This window comes from Hakea prostrata, chromosome 6 (genome assembly GCF_041222555.1).
Source record: "Hakea prostrata isolate BN-2017 chromosome 6, UWA_Hpros_2, whole genome shotgun sequence".
NCBI classification, from domain to species: Eukaryota; Viridiplantae; Streptophyta; class Magnoliopsida; order Proteales; family Proteaceae; genus Hakea; species Hakea prostrata.
The window spans coordinates 30871341-30893809 of NC_142605.1; the positions used below are offsets into that span (position 1 = coordinate 30871341).

Consider the following 22469-nt stretch of genomic DNA (forward strand, 5'->3'; position numbering starts at 1 on the left):
GTGACATTTTGCTTGGTACCACCCAACATGTTCTGTTCTCCATGTGTGTTTTAAAGTTAAAACTCGGGATCTACACCACTAATCATCAGTTTCTAATTAACTTCTGCTTCTCTTAATTAATTAAAAAATTTTTAATATCAGATTGTCAAATTGAAACCAGAGTCAACCCTCTGTTTACCCCGTACTGGAGTAACCTGACTGACATTACCCAAAATCAGCTGGAGCTGAATCTCATCTAGATTCACATCCACCGTTGATCTGGTATCTTCTGATGGTGTTGAGATAGTACCTGTGGTGACTGCACGGAGTTGCTTTAGCGAAGCCGTCAATCGGTATATTAACGCCGTTAGTTAACGACGTCAGAAGTATGGGGTTTCTGTTTGTAGTGGTGACGGAAAAGAAAAATGAGTAGGGAAGAAACAAATATAAAACTGAAAAGAGACCTTGTAAAGATCTCATCACCAGATAATCTCTCCGACCCACACCTCTTCCTTCCACCGCACTGCTCGTCAAGAACGCAGCCAGGAAAATTTTGAGAGAAAACCAGATAACAGAAAAAGGAGAGAGAGAGAGAGAGAGAGAGAGAGAGAGAGAAGGAGATTCTCACTGGAGGTCTTGGCCAGATTCGCTTACAGTTGGATGTTTCTGACTCTGCGTCCGTTAATTTGATTCTCAGAGGGTTGGAAGAGTTGGAAATTGAATCTAGTTCATCTCCTCTTGATACTCGTCAGATCTTACTTTAAACGTCAGATTAGTATTGTTCTTCAGACAACAGACGCATTTTTGATAAGTTCCGGCTACAGAACAACATAATTCAGATCAAAGGTAAGCTTCTGTGAAATTTTCTGTTCTGGATCTATCTAGTTGGAGTTTCTGGCTTTAGAGATCTCCGTGATTGACAATTATCTGAGTTTTTGTTTAACTTATTTCTTTATGTTTAATGCTTGAATTACGAAATTTGATTCAATCTTCGTTCCTACCGTAATTATGTTGGCGGTCGTCTTGAGAATCTGTGCAGTTCGGTGTACGTCTTTTGAGGTCGATCGACATGATTTTTCTAGAGTGCAGGTAGAATATGTCGTAAACGGAATCCTGTCGAATTGTGCAGTGAGGTGGAAATTCAGAGAAGGAAAACTCTCAAGAATCTTGTTCTACAGGTGTTTTTGGAGAATTTAAGGTGTTTTACCTCAATAGAACAGGTGAATGTGCCCCGGTCTCTGGTCGGGGTCATCGCTCCATGGATTTAACCTCTACATATGAAAGCAGAGGTAGTTATCGTTTGAGAGAATTCAGTCTCTAAGTCGCACTGTATCCAATTCTGCATTTACTCTTCTCCGGCAGTTCCGGAGGATCTGGAATTCTGGAAAGCCGATTTGTTTTCGCCAAAGTAGAGACCGAAGAATAGCCATTCCAGAAACGAAGTTCACAACTTTTGGTTGAATTGCGGTCTAGTTATCGGAAATTCAGCGCCTTCGACGAGTTGACTTAGGAAGTTGAGTCTGAGACTTTTAATCCACTAACAGAGAAAACGGAAGAAACAAAAAAGAAAAGTTGTTTATCATTCATCAACTGGTGAATGGAGCTTCCTCAACCACACCCCTTCGGCACCGAAGGTATCATCTCTGCCAATACTCCATCCTTCCTATCCCTTCTCCCTGAAAGAACTCTCCATTCATGGAAGAATGAGAAGAAAAATTATTAATGTTGTGATTGGTTGCATACGTTTTCTACAGGTAAAAAACCGACACATGATTTCCTCCCAATGTACAGTCATTCTTTCCAGCACCAAGAACCAAAGCCTACTCCTGGTATGTTAAATCTTAATTTATCATTTAATAATAATTTCCTTTTCATCTTATTATTAAATTGGATATTCATTATTCTTTATTTCAAGAGGTTATGTCTGCCACATGTCAAATTTCATCCTGAATCCAACTCATCTTTTATCTTCTCATTTGATGTCTTACCCTTCCGTAAATGCCGTGCACCTTCAATTTTACCCTGTACGCCCTTTTGGTACTACCAGATTCTTTAATTCCTTCCGTGAAATAAGGCCAAAATAAATGGAGATCTGAATCGACTGAATTCATCTGGGAAGGAAAAAAAAAAAAAAACTTCCCCTGAGAATCTGAGATAGATGAAACGAGTTAAAGAAAGATGACTGAATCAATTAAACAAAGCCGCCCAATTAAAATCCGCTAACCTGAATGACCTCATGGGTACGTGGATTTCTCATTAATTTTGAACTTTCTGGTGGGAAAATGAAATCATGCCAACCCTTCATTGATTATACACGTGACCAAGTGTATTAACCCTCTGTCCTTCTCCTAGCTTTGTTTTCAGATGAGCTGCTGCTTTCTTATCTAAAGTCACCCGTTTTATTATGGGGACTAACATGACTCAACGGTGTTCTTTATTTTGACCTTCACATCACTTGACCAGTGATAGACGTAAGCAGGACTTGGGTCCTCAGAAATGAATTATAATGAGACGAAACCCTGACTCAGGCACAGAGTGCAAGAATCCATGGCCGGGGTTGTCGCTGGAAGATGGGTCCCTTCAATTCCAGACCAACAAGGCCATAGTACGGCGGCAGTGTGTCCTACTCCTATCTGACTTTCTATACCTGCACCTTCTCGTGCGAGGTTCAGAAGTTTAGAATAGAGTCCAATACTCCAATTTCTGCTCCAGAATGCGTGTCAATAATTTTTGAGATCTAGCCTAGAAAGAAAAAAGAAGTTGCCCTGAAGATTCAGATAAGATGAATTGCCTATTTATTCCGCAAGAGGCATGTGGATCTCTAAAATTGTGGGTATTATTACTTGTTCAGGAATTTACCTTAAAACGCATGATTTTCTGCAACCGCTGGAAAGGGCAGGGAAGAATGGAGCAGCCAAGGATGAAAGCACTGTAGAGAATGTCAAAACATCAACAGTAGTTGAAAAGCTGCCTTCGTCATCAACGACAGCATCAGTGGAGAATGTGCTTCCCGGAGGAATTGGCACTTACACTATAAGCCACGTTTCAAATATCACTCAACGGGTTGCGAAGCCTGGGAGGAGTGTAAGTAGTACAGATAGAAACGGCGAAGCTAGCAAATCGAATTCTGATGGCAGCTTTTACAGCAACGGCGGTGCCTTTACATTGTGGGGAGAATCTGTGGCGAAGGAGAAGGAAACAACTGCCAAGGACAATGGCCACATCATTAAAGGTACGCTTTTAAATCATTTCATTTCTTTCTGTTGTGTACATTTTCAGGTTCTCTATGGGTGGGTTAGTTGATCGAACGGCCGAATGCTGCATAAAATCACATGATCCCAAGCCTTGAATCTTGTACATACACATATATACGAGTCAGTGACCATATCTTGATTGTTGCAGCAACTTGCAATAATGAAGGGTTAATCTGCATGGGATTGCTAAGAATCTCATAGAGTTATAATTATTGCATAAATGATGTTCGATCAAGTTGGGGATTGGGTACCATTTCCTAGTTATTTCTTTAATTCTGAACCACATTAATGGCTGAATTCAAGTGGCAAATGTGATGCAGTTAAACACCATAGATTTGGTGGATTAAGGAATCCCACTTATGAAATTCTGACACTGAAATCATCAAATTCCACTAAATGTGGTTTCCGTGATACATGGATCATGAATCCTGATAACGTGACCCTCCCTATTTTATACTGTCAAATTGTGGCACTGGGTTTGGTAATCCACGATACATACATTTATCTTTGTTTGCAAAGGTGGGTAGAATAAAAAAGGTAGGAAAAGAAAATATGTAAGTCATATGTAATGAAGCGAAGGAGAAGAAAAGGAAGAGAAGAGATTTTGTAGAAAAGTGTAAGATGTGAGTTTTACTTAGTTATTTTCATACTTTTTCATAAAATTTTATTTATTTTGTGAGAGTTTTAAAAGAGTATGGGGTGAAAAAGTTAGCATGATACAGTTTTTTTAATTTTAAAAAATAATAATTCCACTTTCTGAACCAAACAAATCATCCTTTTGAAAATTCATGCAAAATTGATTTTTTCAAACTTACTTTTTACTCCCCTTTTCTCATCATATCTTTATTCCAACAAACAAACGGTTCCTTAAATTATCTTTTGTCACGGTTAGCGATTAAAGCAATGCAGTCTTACTAGTTACAAGTTCAAACAATAGAGCGCTACTAGTCTTAGTCAATTTAATTTTTATTTAATTATTAAAAAGAGGGTTTTGGTTATGTTACCATCTCGCCGATTGTCCAGCGTGGGCCAAACATATTCGGCGCTCACGAGAAGCCCATTATTCAACACGTGACAGACATCCCCCAATTAAAGAGGCTTTTAGTGGATGTTGTGGGCCAGTCCCCACTCAAAAGTGGTACACGTGGAAGACCACTGTCAGAGCGACTCATGTTATTGACACTTTATCCTGACTAAGTATCCAAACCTAACGAAATTGTTACCAAAAAAAAAAAAAAAAAAAACCTAACGAAATGATGTTAATCCGGATTCGAGGTGTATCTTATTGGGCCTTACCATAGGGGCGCACGTTAGAGTGGACCCCATCCGTACCAGAAATTATTTGGTTTTCGGGCTTAGAAAGTACCAGAAATTTAATATGGACGCAACAACACCTGACCTAGAGTTTCTGTGTCCTTGTCTGTGCAGAGCCAGGCGCGGGGGAAAAGCTGGTACCTTGGTTGTCGGAGCGCGCACCGCAGTCCCCTTTCATCCGTCGCAACAGCTTCAGCTCTCAGTCATCTTCCAAGTTGGTGACATTCTTTCCCTCCTGAATCCTCGTTTGCATCTTTCTTCCAGCCTCTAGCTTTCCCACCTTCCATCCCTTCTCCAAAGTTCCTCTTTCTTTCTTTCTATTTTTTTTCTTCCCTTCTGAAATTGGAATTGATGAATTGTTGGTTTCCCTTTTCCTTTTTAATTGGCTCGGACTTTGATAAACTTTCTTATAGGTCTGGGGGACAGAAAAACCAGAGCTTCATGGAGATGATGATGAAATCTACCAGGGCGTCTAATGAAGAGGAAGACGATGAAGAGGAGGAGTTTGTTGTCAAAAAAGACGGTCCCTCCCAGAAAGGTGCGTAGGCATCAAGCATCAAACTTTTCCTACAGTATCCAATCCTATCCTCGTCCAATTTTGGCTTAGCCCATTACTGTTGCGTGCCCTCTCAGTCGGAGCTTCCCTCTGAGTTGGGTTCTTCAATTTTTGTTCACTGCATCCTCTGGTGCTGGGATTGTGGTTGAAGGTGGTCTCATGGAATTTCTCTGTGAATTTTGTTGTGGGTGCAACCCAGTTCGTTGTTACGATTGTTCATGGTAGCAGGTTTCGTCACCATCATCTTGAAACTGCTGTTGCAGGGAATTCAACTGTAAAAACAGACGTCAAGAGCACAACCGATCAAAAGCCTGTCACACCACGATCAAAGCATTCTGCAACAGAGCAGCGTAGGAGGAGCAAAATCAACGACAGGCAAGTAGTGCGAACCTACCATTGACCTTATTTTTTCCCATTTTCTCTTTGGCAAGTGTACCAGTCAGTATTATAAATTGATATGGTATTTTTATTCCCATTTTCTCTGTGAAGTTGTTTTCCCCTTGACTTCACAACCTGGTTTTTAGTTATTCCTCACCCCCCCCCCGCGGGGCGGCGGTTTTCTTCTTCTTCTCTGTCTCTCTCTGTCCCTTCAATTTGGTATCCGGTAGATGCGGGAGCGCCTACAGTTTCGAATAATAATATTCTCATTTGGAGGCTCAATAGTATTTTTGTTATTGCATTTCAGCATTTATTTAGTAGGGTACTGTTTTGGAAGGTAAATGTATCAATTTGGTGTGGTTTCAATACTGTTTGAGAGCTTATTCAAATTGGTGTGGTTTGAATACTGTTTGGAAGCTTAGTCAGTTATCATTTCTACTCTTGCAATTCCATGTAATATTTTCTATATAACAATAGCTAATAGTACATTGATGGTGTCTTTTGTTTAAGAAGGCAATTATTTTTTTGAGTATAATTTGAATTTATTTATAGGTTTGATGATTTATTTTCTTGAGAAAGTTGATGAGGCTCCCAGACATTGGCATAAATTGTTGCTAGAGTTGTATTAGGAGGTGTCCAATTATAAGTTATAGTAGAGTTGCCAGAATCTGACTTGAAATTTGATGAGGCATCCTACTTATGGTTGTATTTTCATAATTCTAAGTTGAGTTTGCGATTGTCTTATCATCGGTTACAGAATGGTTCTTTTCAGGTATCAACCCAGTACAGTTGTACCTGATGAGCGGTTTATCCCCTCTTTCTTTGCCAAATTTTGTCTATCGTAATTGCATACTAGATGGGTGTACCATATTACATGCTATCTACCAAATTGTCCTGCATCACTGTGCTACAGCTCATTGTTACTCTCTACCGTACATTCAGTAAAATTAGAGACGAAGCCATTTCTAACTTTTGACCGGCTCCCCTCATCAGTTTTCTGCTAGTTCTGTATCACATTGTCATAGGTCAGACATGGTTAAACTAATGAGAAGGGACAGAAATCATGCCAACCAAAAAAAATCCGAAATATGTCTATGGCTTCATACCCTCGCACAAAAAAAAGTGTCCATGAATAATCTTCTATCATCAAAACGACAAGGGATTCAGCATTCCAGCATGTGACCTACAAAAATAAGAAAAAAATGCAGAAATATTGAACAGAAGCAAAGAGAGAAAATTAGCAGCATGACACCAGGGCCCTCATAGGACCATACTTAGAAATACCAGGCCTGGTCCTTTCATTAGTTCCTGTATGCTAAACAGAATTCTAAATGATGGGACCTGCTTTTTTAATGGGTAGGTGGAAACTCTCTGTGGAACAGTGGCCATGCCTCTGAAAAATATGATACAACTTTGGTAAAGTTGCAGGGATGGAGCTATGGATAAGGCTAACTTTTTAAATGAAAAGAAGCTATAAATATAAGGATATCAGTGAACTTGATGCTATAAATGAAATACCTCTTTAATCCTGCTTTATGTTTGGTACTCTCATTATTGTAGCCCCTTGTACTCAATGATGTCTGCACATGGTTCTTTTGTGGGTGTGCTTGCCACCAGCTTTTTTTTTTTGTTTTTCTGATGGATTGTCAGCAGTTTTAACATTCTCAAGCTCAGGGCATACCCAGGAATTCTCTCTTGGGGACTTCCTCATTTCAATAATTACTTTCTGTTCTGAGTACCTTGTGATCATTTCTGATTTATTAAAGTTGAAATGTTTGTTATGTATATAAACGGGTTACGTATTTTGAAGTTTGTGTCATATTGGATTCTCTTTGTGAGAAATCTATGTGTAGGGCAGTACAACTGAAAATGTTGGCTGTTGATGTACAATAGCTGTCAACATAAGAGCATTGTATGAAGGACAAGTCACAATGTGTTGGAATTGGTACCCTTTCTTCTATGATATGCAATTCCAAAATCTGAGTAAAAACTAAAGTCAGCTGTCTGAATATTGTTATGCTTCTCATGAACACCTTTCCTCAACACTCCCCCCCCCCCCACCCACCAAACATAAATAAATAAAATGTGATTTTCCTTTTTCATCTGTCAGCATGCTGAAAATTTTTCACCTATGTTGCAGATTTCAGATATTGAGAGAACTTATACCTAATAGTGATCAAAAGAGGGATAAGGCATCTTTCTTATTAGAGGTATGTAATGTAATCCAGTAGATATGTTGCATTAGGCCATATAAATGACTACTTCAGTTGAAATTGGTTGATGAATTATTATATGCACTTGTTTGCAGGTCATTGAGCACATTCACCTTTTACAGGAGAAGGTACACAAATATGAACAATTATATCCAGGGTGGAATCCTGGGTCTACAAAGCTGACACAATGGGTAAAACATTGATACCTTGCTCTTTATATCATTCAATTGTTTGTGAAATTTCCCAGTGTGGTCCTTGCAAATATTCATTGATGGAGATGGCTACGAAAAGGTTGGCTCTCTGCTTTGCTTGCTGTACTCACATGCCTTCATACATGTGGGTCCATGCAGTTTGGTGGATTTGCCCACATGCTTGTGTCTGTTTTTGCATTTAAGGTTATTCTCATTCTTTTGCATCCTGTTTCCAAGAAGTAGGCTGTTTCTTAGGGGATGGGATGATAATTGTTGATTTCTGCATTGCTTGTCTGCTATTCCATGAGTTAATGGTGTTATATATGTCACAAGAATAGGTGTTTGGAGTACTGGTAGGGTATATGTAGGCTGAACACTAGGCTTCAGATATAACACCACTTCAACAAGATCTGAAGAAATATTAACACCAGAAGTTTGTGAGTGGGTCTCAAATAATGGTTCAAGGTGGTATCCCTAAAGTATTGCATTGATCCAAAGGTTTGATTGAAGTCAGAATTCAAAACAATGGGCCTGAACTTTTTTTGGGTGAATGATGGATCTGAACTTAATTTAGGAGATTTTATGCTGAAGAGATTCTGACACTCTGATCTACTCCAAACGCAGGTCAACAGAGCCTCTTGGGTGTCTCTTCAACACCCAAAAGGTGGAGGAGATCGAATGGACAGATCTGTCTTGAAGGCAGATATTGATTCTGCCAAACAGGCCCTAAAACAGGGTTGCCTCCTGATCTGTCTTGAATCCAGCAAGCTTTATCAATTCCAGATAGAAAAACACTTACTTCAGATGGAAAACAGAACAGCCAAAGGACAGCCTTTTTTTTGGGGTGGTGGTGGTGAGGACATGTTGCCTTTGATTTCCCACAACAGGCCTAGATCAGATTTCCTCTAATCATGGAGATAATAATAGAATGCTTCTCAACAGAAGAGACATAGTCATGGAGTTTATTCAGTTATTGATCTTAGCCAAAAAACCCTGCATTCAATTTATTTAAATTATTGGGGTACTGTCTAAATGGCACCTTGTAGGTTCACTTAGAACTTGACTTCTGCTTTGTCTAAATGGGGTACTGTCTAAATGGCACCTTGTAGGTTCACTTAGAACTTGACTTCTGCTTTGTCTAAATGGGGTACTGTCTAAATGGCACCTTGTAGGTTCACTTAGAACTTGACTTCTGCTTTGTCTAAATCCCGAAATTTTGTAAACTTAGGTGTTAATGTTATCTAGAAAAGGGGGGAGGGGGTGAATAAGTTAACACTAGTGGATTATACAATTTCTTCGGTTAATTGCAAATTTACAATTAAATTGGCAAATTGAAATTTAAACTTTGACAAAATTGCAATTATCACGACACAAAGGATTTTATAGTGGTTCGACTTAGCAAGTCTATGTCCACTCCTCTCTTGGTCTTAAGAGAGATTTCCACTAGGGACTTCTTTCAATACAGTGGGTAGAGGATCAAACCCTAACAATCTTTGTTTGGTCTTTGGGCAAGAGCACCCTTTACAATTTTTGTTTTAATAGGGCAAGACCGCCCTCTACAATCTTTGTTTATCCTAGGGCAAAAGCATCCTTAGCCAATCCTATTCCACCTATATTATAATTGAAAACAATTAAATACAAGAGACGAGGTAAGATATTATCTAACAAGGGGCATGACACTTTACCCCTTGTGTGAGAGTAATGTAATGTGAATATATGCTCAAATGGATATGATTTGCACCACTAGTAAGACCCAAAAGCCTTCAATCACCACAACCTATCCTAGGTCAGTCTAAGGATATCATGAGCATGATATAATGCATCTGTGCAATTGCATGATGAATTGTGTCTCCTAAGTCCTAGGTGCACTTCATCTTCATCTTCAGCTTGATCTTGAATCTTCAATTTTTCATTGGCTTCAAGCTTCAGTCCTTTTCATGTCCAAATTAATTTGGCCATTGCTTGGGACACGGACATTCATTTGAGTTGGATCTTTTTTGGTGTCTTGATCAATCTTGCCCTTGGTTCCATATTATTCATTTGACCCACTTGGCTTGATATAAAAACACAACTCAATTTTAAACATTAGTATTTGTGCTTGTCCTCAAAACCATTGGAGGCTGACGTGCATTGATGTGGTAATGCTAACATGACGTTTCCCCAACATTAGGGTATAAGAAAGTTTTCACCAATAATTTGAAAGTTATCATTATTGTCTACACATTTTTAGAGTTGACATGTTAAATGCCAGTATTTATCCTCATAGAAAAAGTTCTGTTATACCAAAGAGAAAGAGGGGAGGAGGAGGAGGAGGAAGAGCAGGGGAGGGTGGTTACAAATTATTTGACAACTTGAGGGGGTGTCTAAACAATAAAATCCCTAAAATAAGCAACTCCCTGGCTAGGTATGTAGTTGCTATGTGAGTTAGCTATGTAAGGTTGTCTAGCTTACCTTACATAGCGTCTAGGAAACTTAAATGAAAAGACAATTGAGAGTAAACCCACTGCGCTATGTTAGAATTGAATACCATTAAAAACTAATTCAATTTAGACAAAATAGTAGCAAACTAGCACAAGATTTACAAGATATGATTGTAGTAGAATAGGCCCAGAAAATGGGCTGAACTTGGCACTTGCTGACGAAAGGGAGAAAATGCTCCCCTTTTTAAAAGCATGGTTACTGAAGTGGTGGCCTCTTTTCCTTTCCTCCTAGAGGAGTATGTGAAAAACTCCCCTACGTCAAATACATTTTTAGATTTTATAGTAACTAAAATGTGAAATGGAATTGAGCATGTGACATCATATTAGTATGATATATGAATTTTGAGAGATGCTCTAAATGTATTTGAATAATGATCAATCCTTACCTTGAAACAGAGAACTAGCCATGGTCCTGGAGAAAGTATGATTGATCATTCACGAGCCATAAAGAATGGTCCTGGTCCGGGTTTAACTTTTGGTGGAAAATTTGAGGATAATAATGTTGGGATTACCCCCTCCATGCTTCCAAAAGGCCAGAGTGTCATTGAACCTGAACTCAGCACTGTTGCTGCCTACAGACCAATTGATCATCAGCCTGGCCTGCAAAATAAATCGGTTCCCTTGCATACTTTGCAGCCAAACACATTCAGTTCTACTGGACAAAGTGGCCAATTGCCATTGAGACCCATGTCAGATGCAGAAGACATGTCAACTCACCCCCAACCTCAGTTGCGGCCAAATAAACCCTGTACAACTACAGGTAATACACCAAATGAGCAGGAGGATTTGTCAGTTGAAGGGGGAACAATTAGGATCTCCAGTGTGTACTCTCAAGGGTAAGTGTCCAAAACAGAGAATACATCATTGTTAAGATTTCCTATTTTGTTTTGATATTAAATGTATGTTGCTGAGCACAATTTGTTTTTGTGGGTGACAGGTTGTTGAACTCTTTAACTCAAGCACTTCAGAGTGCAGGTGTGGATTTGTCCCAAGCTAGCATCTCAGTGCAGATTGATCTTGGGAAACGAGCAATTAGTAGATCAGCCAATATGACATCCGGTGCTAAGGTACTTTCTTTTAGGTATTTTTGATGCCAAGTACCAGTTTCACAGCTCAGTTCCTGGAGTCAGGTTTGTCATATTTTCTAAATTGTGTTTTTCTTTTCTTGTCTTTTTCCTTTTTATTTTATCTCAGGATCACGAAGAACCATCTTGCAGTCAAGGAATTCCACTCTCCAGGGTTGGCAGCAGCGGGGAGGACTCAGATAAAGTTAATAAGAGGTTGAAGAGGGAAAGAAGCTAGTAGGGGTGTGTATACGTTGGCATCGGCATATTTTCTCCTTTATTTGTTTCCATTTTTTTCTGTTTTAACTCATCATCCCTTCTCTATATTTACCTTCGCCAGTGTCTGTGTTTTCCTTTATCCACAGAACTTGGTGGAGATCAATTGTACATACTCTTGATTTTTCTGGTTTGTTGGGACACAGCTCCTTGCGGACTGGCACATTATTCATTTATTTGTAATTTTCTTCCTTAAAAAGGAGGCTTCCATGTAGATTTGGAGAAGCTGCTTTTCTTTTTCAAGGTTTTCATTTAATGGATTATATAAACTAATCTTTTTTCTCTCCTTAACTGCATTGTCTCTTACTCCTCCCCTCCCCTCCCTCTCACAAAGGAAAAAACGCAACCAACAACCACCCTAAGAGAAAGAAAAACAACAATTGGATCTTAACTTCTAAAAGCTGTTGAGGTGGGGGCTTCTTATGGCAGATAACGTTATACACTAATCTTTTAGAGAACACAATTGGATTTGGCATTGAAACTGGACTTAGGTTTAACAACAGCATAGGTTTAAAAATTCAACAAACCAAATCCAGCTTCTTAAGCCTTTTTCAGCAGGGGGGGTGGGGCTTACCCAAGGCGAGGGGAAATGCAGCTCCACCGGACTTTTGAAATTTTCAGGCACTTTTTTTCATGTGTAAAATGCTAGTACTCGGTCACCTGTTTTTCCGAATTTTTTAAATTTCCCTAAAGAGACCTTCTAGCTTTGTTTCCATGTTTGAAGTAATAGCACTTGGCCCCGTTGGAGAAAATTACCACTGGTAAAGACAATAGGTAAAAAGCTCATTGTCAATAATTAGTTTTTAGGGTGTTTGATAAATTTGTAAAAACAAAGTTGCAAAAGTTACCACTATTCAATCCCAATCCCCCCTAGATATTAAATCCTAGATTCACCCTTGTTTTTCAGTTTAATTTCATCTGAATTGTTTAGTGATCTATCAAAACTGTTAATGCAACCTGGGGGGGGGGGGGGGGGGGGGTGAATATGTTGCAACTAGTGGATTTTCCTTTCCGTTTAATTGCAAATTGAAAAATAATTATGAAATTGAAATAAAAGCAAACAATTGCAATCAACCACCCGAATGATTTATAGTGACTCACGCTCCCCCTTTCTGGCGCGGAAAGTTCACAGGATTATCTTTCAATATGGTGGGTAAAGAGTCGAATCCTAACAATATATGTTCAATAAGGCAAGGACACTCTTCACAATCTTTCAATAGGGCAAGAGTACCCTTCAAAATCTTCCTCCACGGACAAGAGCACCCTAATCAATTCTAATTAACTCTAAGGTAGCTAATTCTAATTCAAACCATGGGACAGATAAATAAACTAAGCTTTGAGTTTGCTATGCGTAATAGCATGGAATGAATACTGACTAATAGGACCCATACTTTTTAGTGAAGTGGTAGTAAGTTCAACCTTTGTAGACGGCATATATAATCCCATCTCCTATATATGAAAATCACCCAATAAAAAATAAATAAATAAATAAATGAAAAAGTAGAAATTTATGGGTATTATAAATGGTAAGATCCAACATACATTGGGGGTGTACTTCATTGGAAAGTGGGACCATGTATGTGGTGTCAGGAAAGAACTTTTTTTCCTTTTTAAAATTTTCTTGGGTGGTAAAGGAAAAAGAATAATCTTTGATTTTGGAGCATAATATCATCAATGTCTACTAATACAAGCTCTATTCCTTCCAAATATGAAGGTGGTGTTTATTATATATGCTTGTCTGGGAACCAACTAACATGCATGTGAATGGGCATTTTCTCTTCCCCCAATTTAGAACTAATAATATTCTAAATCATAAAGTCTGTTGGTTTAAGATCATATAGCACTACTTTTTTTCCATTTTTTCCCCCTAGAGATGCAAATTAAGCAGCTATAATATTGGATTTCCTGTCTAACATAATTGTCAGTGACAGATTCTCCCTGTTTAAAGGATTATGTTTAAACTTCAATATGATTCCACATTAATTAGTAAGTGCTTGGCAACGAATCATTCCTGATTTCTGTGATTCCTTTTCTAAGGGAGGAAATCTCAATTCTAATAGATTCTTTTTTGTGTGTGAAAGATTCACTTATTAAAAGTCAAAACTCATTACTTGCTAAAGAGATCACTTTGTTGTATTGATTATATTGGAGAAAGATGATCCACATTTCTAGGTCAGGTGCTGATAAGCATATTGAACCATATATTCATGTGGATGTGAGGAGTGAGAGAAATCCCATCATTCTCTTTTTTTTTACTCCCATGTCGCCACATAGAAAGAAAAGGAAAACGTCGACATAAAGCGTATGTAGGTGATTTTTCAAGTCCGCCATCAAATCCCAGGCTCTATCTTGGACAAGTGATGAAAACAATCAAACTAGTTTATAGTAGATGCAAATTTTTTTTTAGTGAAACAGCAAAATACTTAGAAATCGTAAAGAACACCAACGACGGAAGCACGCACTTTATTGAACTGACCCATCAGTCAATACATTTTCATTAATCTACAATCATATAATAACTGGATGCTAAGAAATTAATCAAATACTGTGATGGTGATTTTCATTGTCATCTGTCATTAACCAACATGATCATGATCAATCACTCAACATAAACTAAAAAACCCAGAAGAAAATGATTCAGGACTTTGAATATAGTTATGTACTTAAAAGAAGCCAAGGTGTGTTGCATTAATTAGATGTTTAACAAATAAGACAGTGACTAATCTTTTGTGGGTTTCTGCTTGTATTGATCAAACTCTTCCACTCTTCTTGAGACTTGAGCAAGCACTGACATTGTGTAGCAAGGAAGCTACAGTACTCATGGACCCTAGTAAAAATTAATTTTCTCCCATTGTATATTTGTGGGTTGAGGTAGTCAAAAGTGGAATCCAAAGACCCAAAGACCTGAAATCAAAGTTGATAAATAACACTTCCACCGAGGACAGAGACCCAGATGATGACTTCTTGGATCTGTAAAGGGAAGCCTGTCTTGAATGGATCATTCATTAATGCTCCTCTCTTGGATCCCTCGCACTCAGATTAGATTATCTCTAGTCTCCCACCTAATAACCCAGAAGCTTCGTTTTTTGATTAATCTTCACCGCTGCCTCAATTTTTGTATTTTTTAAAGCTAATTGTCAAAAGTTTACAAATATAATTTCAGGTTAGTCATAATTTCTAATCCTTGAAGAAGAAAAAATCTCTTCATACAAAAGACAAATGAAAGTAACGCTCAAGAGAGAAGCAATTTCCATGGTTGAGAGACAATTCCGGAGAGACTCTTGAGATTATGACTCATGAAATGACATTTCAGCTTGCAAATAGTTTTCCAGATTGTCAAAGTGGGCAATCATCTTGATCGAAGTCTAAATTTTTCAAAACCATTCATATTTTTAAAGACCTAAATTACCTAAACCAGGGTCAATTGAAAAATCTACTCGCATCTACTGACTTTGGGTTCGGATGGATTAAAGAGGGTATTTATGTAGGGTAGGGATACTATCAAGAGATTTATGTTTGGCTGTATTATTCTTTCATCGCTTATCAAAGAAAATATTACTCTTGCACCAATTTAAAGATCATCACGAGTGTCAACGTAGAGTTGTTCTAGTGGTTGAAACCAACACCTCTTAGTGAAGACGTCGTGGATTCGACTCTGCTGAGGCATATTAATATCCTCATCCCCGGCTTAATAAAGCCCCTTTGTACCCAAAAAAAAAAACATCATGAGTGTCCTTCGATAAGACAATAAGACCGAAAAAGTTTTTGAGTCTAAACTTTTCTTCCTCTCTGCCTTTTCCTCCCTTCTTTCCATCCTCTCATTTCCAGTCCTAAACTCAAGTAGTGTTTTATTTTGGAGTGGTATTTTTAACCAAAAAAAGTATTGCTTTCATACGTACTCCCATTTAAACGTATTATGTGTATGCAAGGTGGTATGAAATGTTGCCGACACTGAATTATGTGTATGTAAGGTATGAAATGTTGCCGACACCAAGGGTGTCCGTGGCTGTTAATACAACCTAAACCCAAATTTTGGGTGACATTCACAAGGGTTTTGATAAATTTTCTTTTTTTTTATAAATAATAATTTTATTAGAAAGAGATATAAATATTGCCTTATTATTTGATTTCTATTTATAAATTTAAAGATTTAGTAACGTTACTTTATAATTTCAGTTACATCTTTGTTTCCATTTATAATTTCATTTACTTCTTTGTTTTTTAGTTATAATAACTTTACATAATTTCAATACATAATCCAATTAATTTCAGTTACTTTTGTAGGGGTTTCGATCCATTTTTTTAATATTTTATATGTTTTATTTTAAATAAAAACTACATTAGAAAGATATACAAATATTACCTTATAATTTGGTTTTTAATCATAAATTTATAGATTTAGTCAACCTTACTTTATATTATCAATTACATATTTATTTCCAATTACAATTTCAATCAACCTTACCGTTTCAATTTGGTTTTCAATTATAATTTCAATCAATCTTATCAGTTTTTAAATATGCATTTAAATTTTTTTTTTATCCACCTTACTTTGTTTATGTGTTTCAGTCAATCAACCTTACTTTTAGCCCAAATTTCATATATAAAAAAAAAAATCTCAGAAAAAATTGTTTGACAGAAAAAAGAAAAAAATAAAGACAGAAAATGGGCTTGAATCATAAATCTTATCCTCCATGCCAGTCCAAAAATAAAATAAAATAAATAACCCCTTCTCCCTTCTCTCTCTCTCTCTCATTCATAAGTGTAACTTTAGGGGATCAAATGAAATGTTACTTAAGATAGAGAGATTGATTGTCATACTCAGACACCAGCCCATAAAAGTGGCATGACTCCTTACCAAGCATTTCATCATTGGTAGGAAGTTACATTTAAGTATCATTTCAACTTGAAAATCTGTCCTTCACTTAACTGCCAAGTATCAAAGCAAGTACAACTTTGCGTTCCATTTCCTTGCAAAACATTTCAGCCATCACCAGACTGAGAAAATTCACAATGTGATGCATGAAGGCAAGAATGTGTGATGATTCAAGTGGTAAAGGAAGAAATGCTGAGCTTCAATGGAAATGCCAGCCCAACTGGAAAAACATCAGATTGCAGCTGATCGGCTATAACCCCGTGATGGAAGGGTGATATGTCTATACAAGAACTTTATTTCCTGTGAATATGAAATATATTGATATTATCCAGCTCCTTCTGAAGAAAACTTTCTCGGAGAGCCAAGAGTGCCCCTACATCTTCTGTGATTCCATGAAATACTATTCTCCACTTCTATACCTCTCCCACAGGGATACCTGAATCTGAATAATTGAGCTTGAGAGCAAGGACAGATCAGCCGGGTTGACTATTAGATGTAACAATATGCTACTCAAGGTATCAGGTGCTACTCAGTGGTTCCTCAATTTGCAAACACTCTTCTGGATTTGCATAGAAATTATCTTCTTCTTTGGGTCTATCAAGAATCCCAACTCTTTTACTTGGGTTCCCCATGCGATTTGTATGAGTTTCTTTCACTAAAGAAGAGAATTTCTCCCATCTCAACAATCCATCATTGTATTGGTCTATCAAATCAACTAACAGCTTCCTGTCCAATAGAATTGTCTTCTTGAACCCCAGGAATCTGAAAACCACAGAAAATTACAATGTCATCCAAACATGACAATTTACTTCTAATATGCAAGCTGAACCAAAAATCCCCTGAATACATAAACCAGCCAAGGCTAAAATGGATCAACTCGATTAAAGAATCTCAATCTCTTCAAGTATGCTAGTGGAAAAAATTCTTCATAGAATTGTGAATAGTTTGGAATACGGACACAGTACTATGTCCACAATTAAAGGATAACTAGGCACAATACCTGCGATGGCCTTCAACAACTTTTGCCATATTTCCATCATAAGTAGGAACAAAGATATCACTTTCAAGTGACACTAGATAGTCCAATGCAGCCATTTGAGAGGAGTGGTTCTGGAAAAACCTAAGATCTGAAGGTTCCAACAATGTCTCTTTCCTTACCTGTCATGCAACACTTAACTAGCTGTAACAACTTGGAATCAAGGAATATTCAAACATTAAAGTGAAGTATCTGCCAAAATTCCATCCACTAACCAAATTGGGATACGCTGTTCTGAGACTTGCCATCCTCCTTTCTCCACCATATATTTCTCCAGCAGCAATATAAATCTGGATGTTTTGATCAATATCCAATGCTCTCAGTATAAGAGCAGTTTCCTCGGGGGTTAAAGGGCACAAGCCATCTTTCCTTTTCATGTCGGAGTTTATTACTTTTTCTTTCCACCAGGGGTAAGCATATCTGACATGACAGGGGGGCAGTTATTAGCAGGATTCTAGATAGAATTCACATGCTGATAGCAGGATACTAGGTAGAACTAACCTCTCAATTGGTTTGCAAAACTAAAGAAAAAAGCTTACCTCATTCTTGTCAATTCTTCTACTTCCTCTTTGTTGCAACCCTGAGTACAGCCAGAGAATGCTAACATATCCATTTCATATCTGAGATGGAGGACTAAGAAAGGACCCTTCTGCCGCAAAAGTTTTATAACTCTTCTACCCAACTCCTCTATTTGAGGGGTGAATCGCAAAGCATGGAAATTTACCAGGCAACGCAACTTCTGAATATCTACGGGTAGCCCATTATTAGCAAGTCGTGAATCAGTTTTGTTTAAATGCAAAACCTTGTACTTCTGTATCAGAGGAAGAATCTGTAACAAACAACCAAGGCATTACAAACAGAACCAAAAACGTAAAACTTTTACTTGAGAATTAAGAACAAGAGAAAGATGGAAGAGTGGAGAAACCTGATACAGATAGTATGAAATGTTGGACCAACTAATCGGTGGCATTGAATGTACCATTCCTAGCTCCACTCTTCTCTTAAGCCTAGGTGGAAGCTCTTTCAGTATTCGAACCTCACCTCTCAAGGATGTAACGAAATGATCCACATCAAATATGTCCTGGAATTCACTGCAGAATAAAAATGATACATGTTAATAAATGTTGAGCTTCATAAAATCAAGGGAGAAAACTACATCCATACTTGGGAAGATATTGAAGTTTTCAAGAATTAAGAAGCAAAAGAGAATATCCTACTGACCTAGGATCATTCCAGAAAGATGTTTTATCCAATTCCGGCACAATAAGTGTAACATTCAAATATCTTGCAATTGCAACCATGTCACATATCTGTGTAGAAATTAAAAACTAATAAGCATATAATCTGAAAACAATAATAAAGAAGTCTCATCGTGAAGTGAAAAAGCATAAAAACTGTGACAAAGGTTATACTCACCGCAGACCGCATCTGATTAAGTCCTCCATTACATGAAACCATCAGATAACCATTGTTTTTGTAAACCCCTGCCATTTACCAACTACCAGGTTAATTGACCACGGCAAGTCCTACCAGACCAGTTTAAGAACGGAATTGCTTTCAGGCAAAAATAAGTAGGAAGAATAAATGCTCACAGAAACAGACTGAATAATACAGATGGGAAATAACCATTAAATGAATTAAATAAAATATAAAGCAATAGTTCTCAAAACAGAAAAAGAGAGCGTCATATTCACGCTTCTATAAGAGAGAGGATAGAGAGATGACAAATGCAAGAATATCAACTGAATTAGGAAAATTAATTCTTGAAAACGATAGAACCAAAAATAAACACAGAAAGAATCTAATCATACTAAATATAAGAGAATAAATCCCTGACGACAGCAAAAACCTTCCTGAGGATCTGTTTACTGAAATCGTCTAGATTATTGTCTCTAAAGGATGCACACGCGAGTGTTCAGTAAGAATACAGAGGATCTGCTCACCTATATCGTCTAAAATAGTTATCCTAGTGGGCATCAAAGGGTAAACTACTAATAAGAAAAAGACCATTAAGCGGTGAAGCAGTTAAGAACAGCAACACCGACGAGGTTCGAAAGTGGGAAACTCACTTTTGGGTGGCAAAGAGATTTTCGCAGGAGCTGAAGACACTGTTACAGCCACAGGAGAATCCGAAGGAGTAAAGCATGACGGCCAACCCTTCAAAGCCCTCGGCCCCCACATCTCCCCCAACGCCGTCAATTGAACAACACAAGTCCAGAGCATCAAAGTAGTAGTTGCGCGAATCATCCACAGCTTCATGCAAGAGCGAGGAATCACAGAACTCTTTATTTTCTCAACTTTACTCTCTCCTGGATACTTAAAACCCATCTGCCACCGTCTTTCCTTCCCCTTCCCCTTCTCCACGTTGTAATTCGGTTTGTTCTCAGATTTTTCTAATCTGCACATTGTGAAATTGATCTTTACAATTCTTCAACCCCGGACAGACGCTCCCACTCAACCACCCCAAACCCCATCAAGAATGCCTGGATTTAACACAAATGTCGCCTGGGACCAACGATTTCGCCTTTATAAGCAAGGGAAGAAGTAACTACAGATTCAACTCGTCAGCCACACCTTCGCCGATCCAACTGACTAAAAATGTCAGCGAATGAGTGTTGATCAATCCAATCGTAACAGATGCCCCTCTTCTCACAAAACAAGACGACGATTCTCCAAATTCGCGTATGTAAATAATCAAAAGTGGAAACGCCTCGAAACTGCAGAAACCTCCTCGATTTCTAACAATGCATTATTGCAAAATGTTCCAAAACACCCTCAACCAATCTCTGATTAAGCTAAAAACTCTATTACAGTAGCTATCCTCTAGAGCTTCGTCCCTTCCCCTCTCGAAATCACAGACAACGCCAAACAAAGCAAAATCTTAGACTCTACAAATCATCCTTATCCAAAAAATTCCAAACCGAGGAAGGACAGGAAAAGGTGACAGAGAAAGAGAACGAACAATCCAACTTCTTTCCCCAAAAACAATAACCAAAAAAAGCAAAGAATAACTCAACAGTTCCTCAATAAAAAAACTCCTAGAATCCGACACATTCTTCACACATTCCCTCAGGAAACCAACTCTTGGTTCGATCTTGAACAAGAAACCGAAACGCACCAAAAGTTACAACCTTTGTCGATGAAGAAACTCAGAAATAACCAGACAAAGAGGTTCCATTGTGATCTCCCTGTAACAGCAAATTAACACACAAAACATACACCACCATTAACAGCTCCGATTTGAAGGACTCGCAGTAAGATTCCGACCAGATCCGGTGAAAATCCACCGGAGAGTCTGTTTCGGATCCTATGGGAGCGAAGACGACGACGAGAGAGACAGAAGAAGAAGGAAAGCAATGACTCCACTACTTTAAGCGTCGGTGTTTGCTGTATATGGTAAGACACGCTAGAGCAAGAAAGAGGAAGAAACCGTAGCCACACCGGATCATTTCTCACTCTAACCATGGTTAGGTCCTAAACCCTCGGCGTAACCCATGGGTTTCGTAATTGCCAGTTGAGCAACAGGGACCCACCCAAGGCACGCACCATTCTAGAAATTACGAATGAGAAGTCACCACGTGTCATCCTAGTAAGACCCCATCGACCGAATCTCTGACTGGGCCTTGGACCTATCAGGTTATCCGTTAGATGCGGTACTTAATGATTAAAATCCCGACAATATAACGCGATATTTAGAAAAAACGAAGATCTCGGCAATCTTTCTTTTCTTTTCCAATGAATGTCTAAAGGATCCTAGCTGGCAACTCCGTTAAGGTTGGGTTTAACGGCGTCATCTTGTCAGAAAGCTCAGAACGGTCGGTCGGGTTATCAAGAGAGCGCGCGTTGAGGAGTGACAGAAAGTTGACGGCTTTCCGTGTGACGTGACCGGACATATAGGTAGGGTCCACACAACTGGAGTTTTCGATAGATGTCAAAGGTTTTCCTTTTCTTTTTCTTTTTTTTTTTTCTTTTTTTCTTTTTTCTCGGGGTAAAAATGTGAAAAACAATTCTGCAGTAGAAAAAGATTTGACTGAAAAGACAAAAAGGGGAAAGATTTACCTCTTAAAGTATATGAGGGCAAGTTAGTTATTTTACTTTCCATAAATAGATAATTGATTATGAAATAAATTTTATGCATATTGAAATTGAGATCCACCACCTCCTTTGATTTTTTCTTGATATATTTTTTTTTTGGATAATCATTTTTTCTTGATTATTTTAACATGCATTTGGAAGAGTGTGCATCATCTCTATTTTGTTCTCCGACCATCTTTATATATTCGCCAAATGGGCCCCAAGAAAAAATTAATAAAAAAATTTATAAATATGACTAACTATCAATACACTGTGGTCCCCTGTAGTCTGTGGTCAACAAGCAGAGAGTGCTCCCCATCGAGGGTTTGGATCCGTACTTCATTTGGGAGGGGGTTTGGATCCTCAACCCTCGTAGATAGAGCATCCTCAACTCTTTAAAGTCTGAGTAAAGAAATTCACATCATCTATTTTATGAAGAGCCTTGCATATTATTGAAATGATATACCAACAACCATTGGATACACAAAATAATCCCTTATGTCTATACTTCCAAGTCCAAATTTCAAACTGGTTATCTAGTATTGTTTCAATGTTTCTACAACTAATAGACATAAGACAAGTGGCATGTGGAATATCTTCAATGTAGTCTTTCAGACTTAACCAAATCTGATATGGGTTTTGTTTTGGGTAACCTGGTCCACTCTTACATGAGTTGTATAGGGCCCAATTGGTCCAAAGATGAACAGATAAACTAAAACCGTCAAAAGAGAATGAGAAATCATTCTAGCTTCTTTCTTTTTACATGCATGAGATGAGA

The 22469-nt window shown here is 38.0% G+C and overlaps 2 protein-coding genes across 3 annotated transcripts; one reads left to right on the forward strand and one right to left on the reverse strand.

The window, feature by feature from the left end:
* Nucleotides 1-337: 337 nt before the first annotated feature.
* Nucleotides 338-12135, forward strand: LOC149013320 (transcription factor BIM2-like). Of its 2 annotated transcripts, XM_089158330.1 has the most exons (13): nucleotides 338-825; nucleotides 1019-1613; nucleotides 1734-1808; nucleotides 2831-3211; nucleotides 4662-4761; nucleotides 4961-5085; nucleotides 5367-5478; nucleotides 7622-7691; nucleotides 7790-7885; nucleotides 10762-11201; nucleotides 11303-11432; nucleotides 11560-11672; nucleotides 11795-12134. In XM_089158330.1, the coding sequence occupies exons 2-12, from the start codon at nucleotides 1577-1579 to the stop codon at nucleotides 11665-11667; spliced, it is 1674 nt and encodes a 557-aa protein (XP_089014456.1). In that variant the 5' UTR covers nucleotides 338-825; nucleotides 1019-1576; the 3' UTR covers nucleotides 11668-11672; nucleotides 11795-12134. The 2 variants fall into 2 exon arrangements, with proteins under 2 accessions (XP_089014456.1, XP_089014455.1); XM_089158329.1 differs by having other exon boundaries at nucleotides 339-825; nucleotides 11560-12135.
* A 4179-nt stretch (nucleotides 12136-16314) lies between these two features.
* LOC149013321 (rhamnogalacturonan I rhamnosyltransferase 1-like) lies at nucleotides 16315-20970 on the reverse strand. The gene is made up of 8 exons (XM_089159326.1): nucleotides 19687-20970; nucleotides 19034-19101; nucleotides 18839-18927; nucleotides 18543-18708; nucleotides 18157-18446; nucleotides 17833-18037; nucleotides 17582-17739; nucleotides 16315-17343 (listed from the first exon to the last, which is right to left on the reverse strand). The coding sequence occupies exons 1-8, from the start codon at nucleotides 20021-20023 to the stop codon at nucleotides 17100-17102; spliced, it is 1557 nt and encodes a 518-aa protein (XP_089015452.1). The 5' UTR covers nucleotides 20024-20970; the 3' UTR covers nucleotides 16315-17099.
* Nucleotides 20971-22469: the final 1499 nt, after the last annotated feature.

Excerpts from the sequence above, each read along its gene's own strand:
- LOC149013321 (XM_089159326.1), bottom strand. The coding sequence starts at position 20,023 with ATGTGCAGATTAGAAAAATCTGAGAACAAACCGAATTACAACGTGGAG. Across the intron at positions 18,928-19,033 it reads TTAATCAGATGCGGTCTGCG|ATATGTGACATGGTTGCAAT; the intron begins GTGAGTATAACC and ends ATTTCTACACAG. Across the intron at positions 18,709-18,838 it reads TCTTTCTGGAATGATCCTAG|TGAATTCCAGGACATATTTG; the intron begins GTCAGTAGGATA and ends TTTATTCTGCAG.
- LOC149013320 (XM_089158330.1), top strand. The coding sequence starts at position 1,577 with ATGGAGCTTCCTCAACCACACCCCTTCGGCACCGAAG. Across the intron at positions 4,762-4,960 it reads AGCTCTCAGTCATCTTCCAA|GTCTGGGGGACAGAAAAACC; the intron begins GTTGGTGACATT and ends ACTTTCTTATAG. Across the intron at positions 11,433-11,559 it reads ATATGACATCCGGTGCTAAG|GATCACGAAGAACCATCTTG; the intron begins GTACTTTCTTTT and ends ATTTTATCTCAG.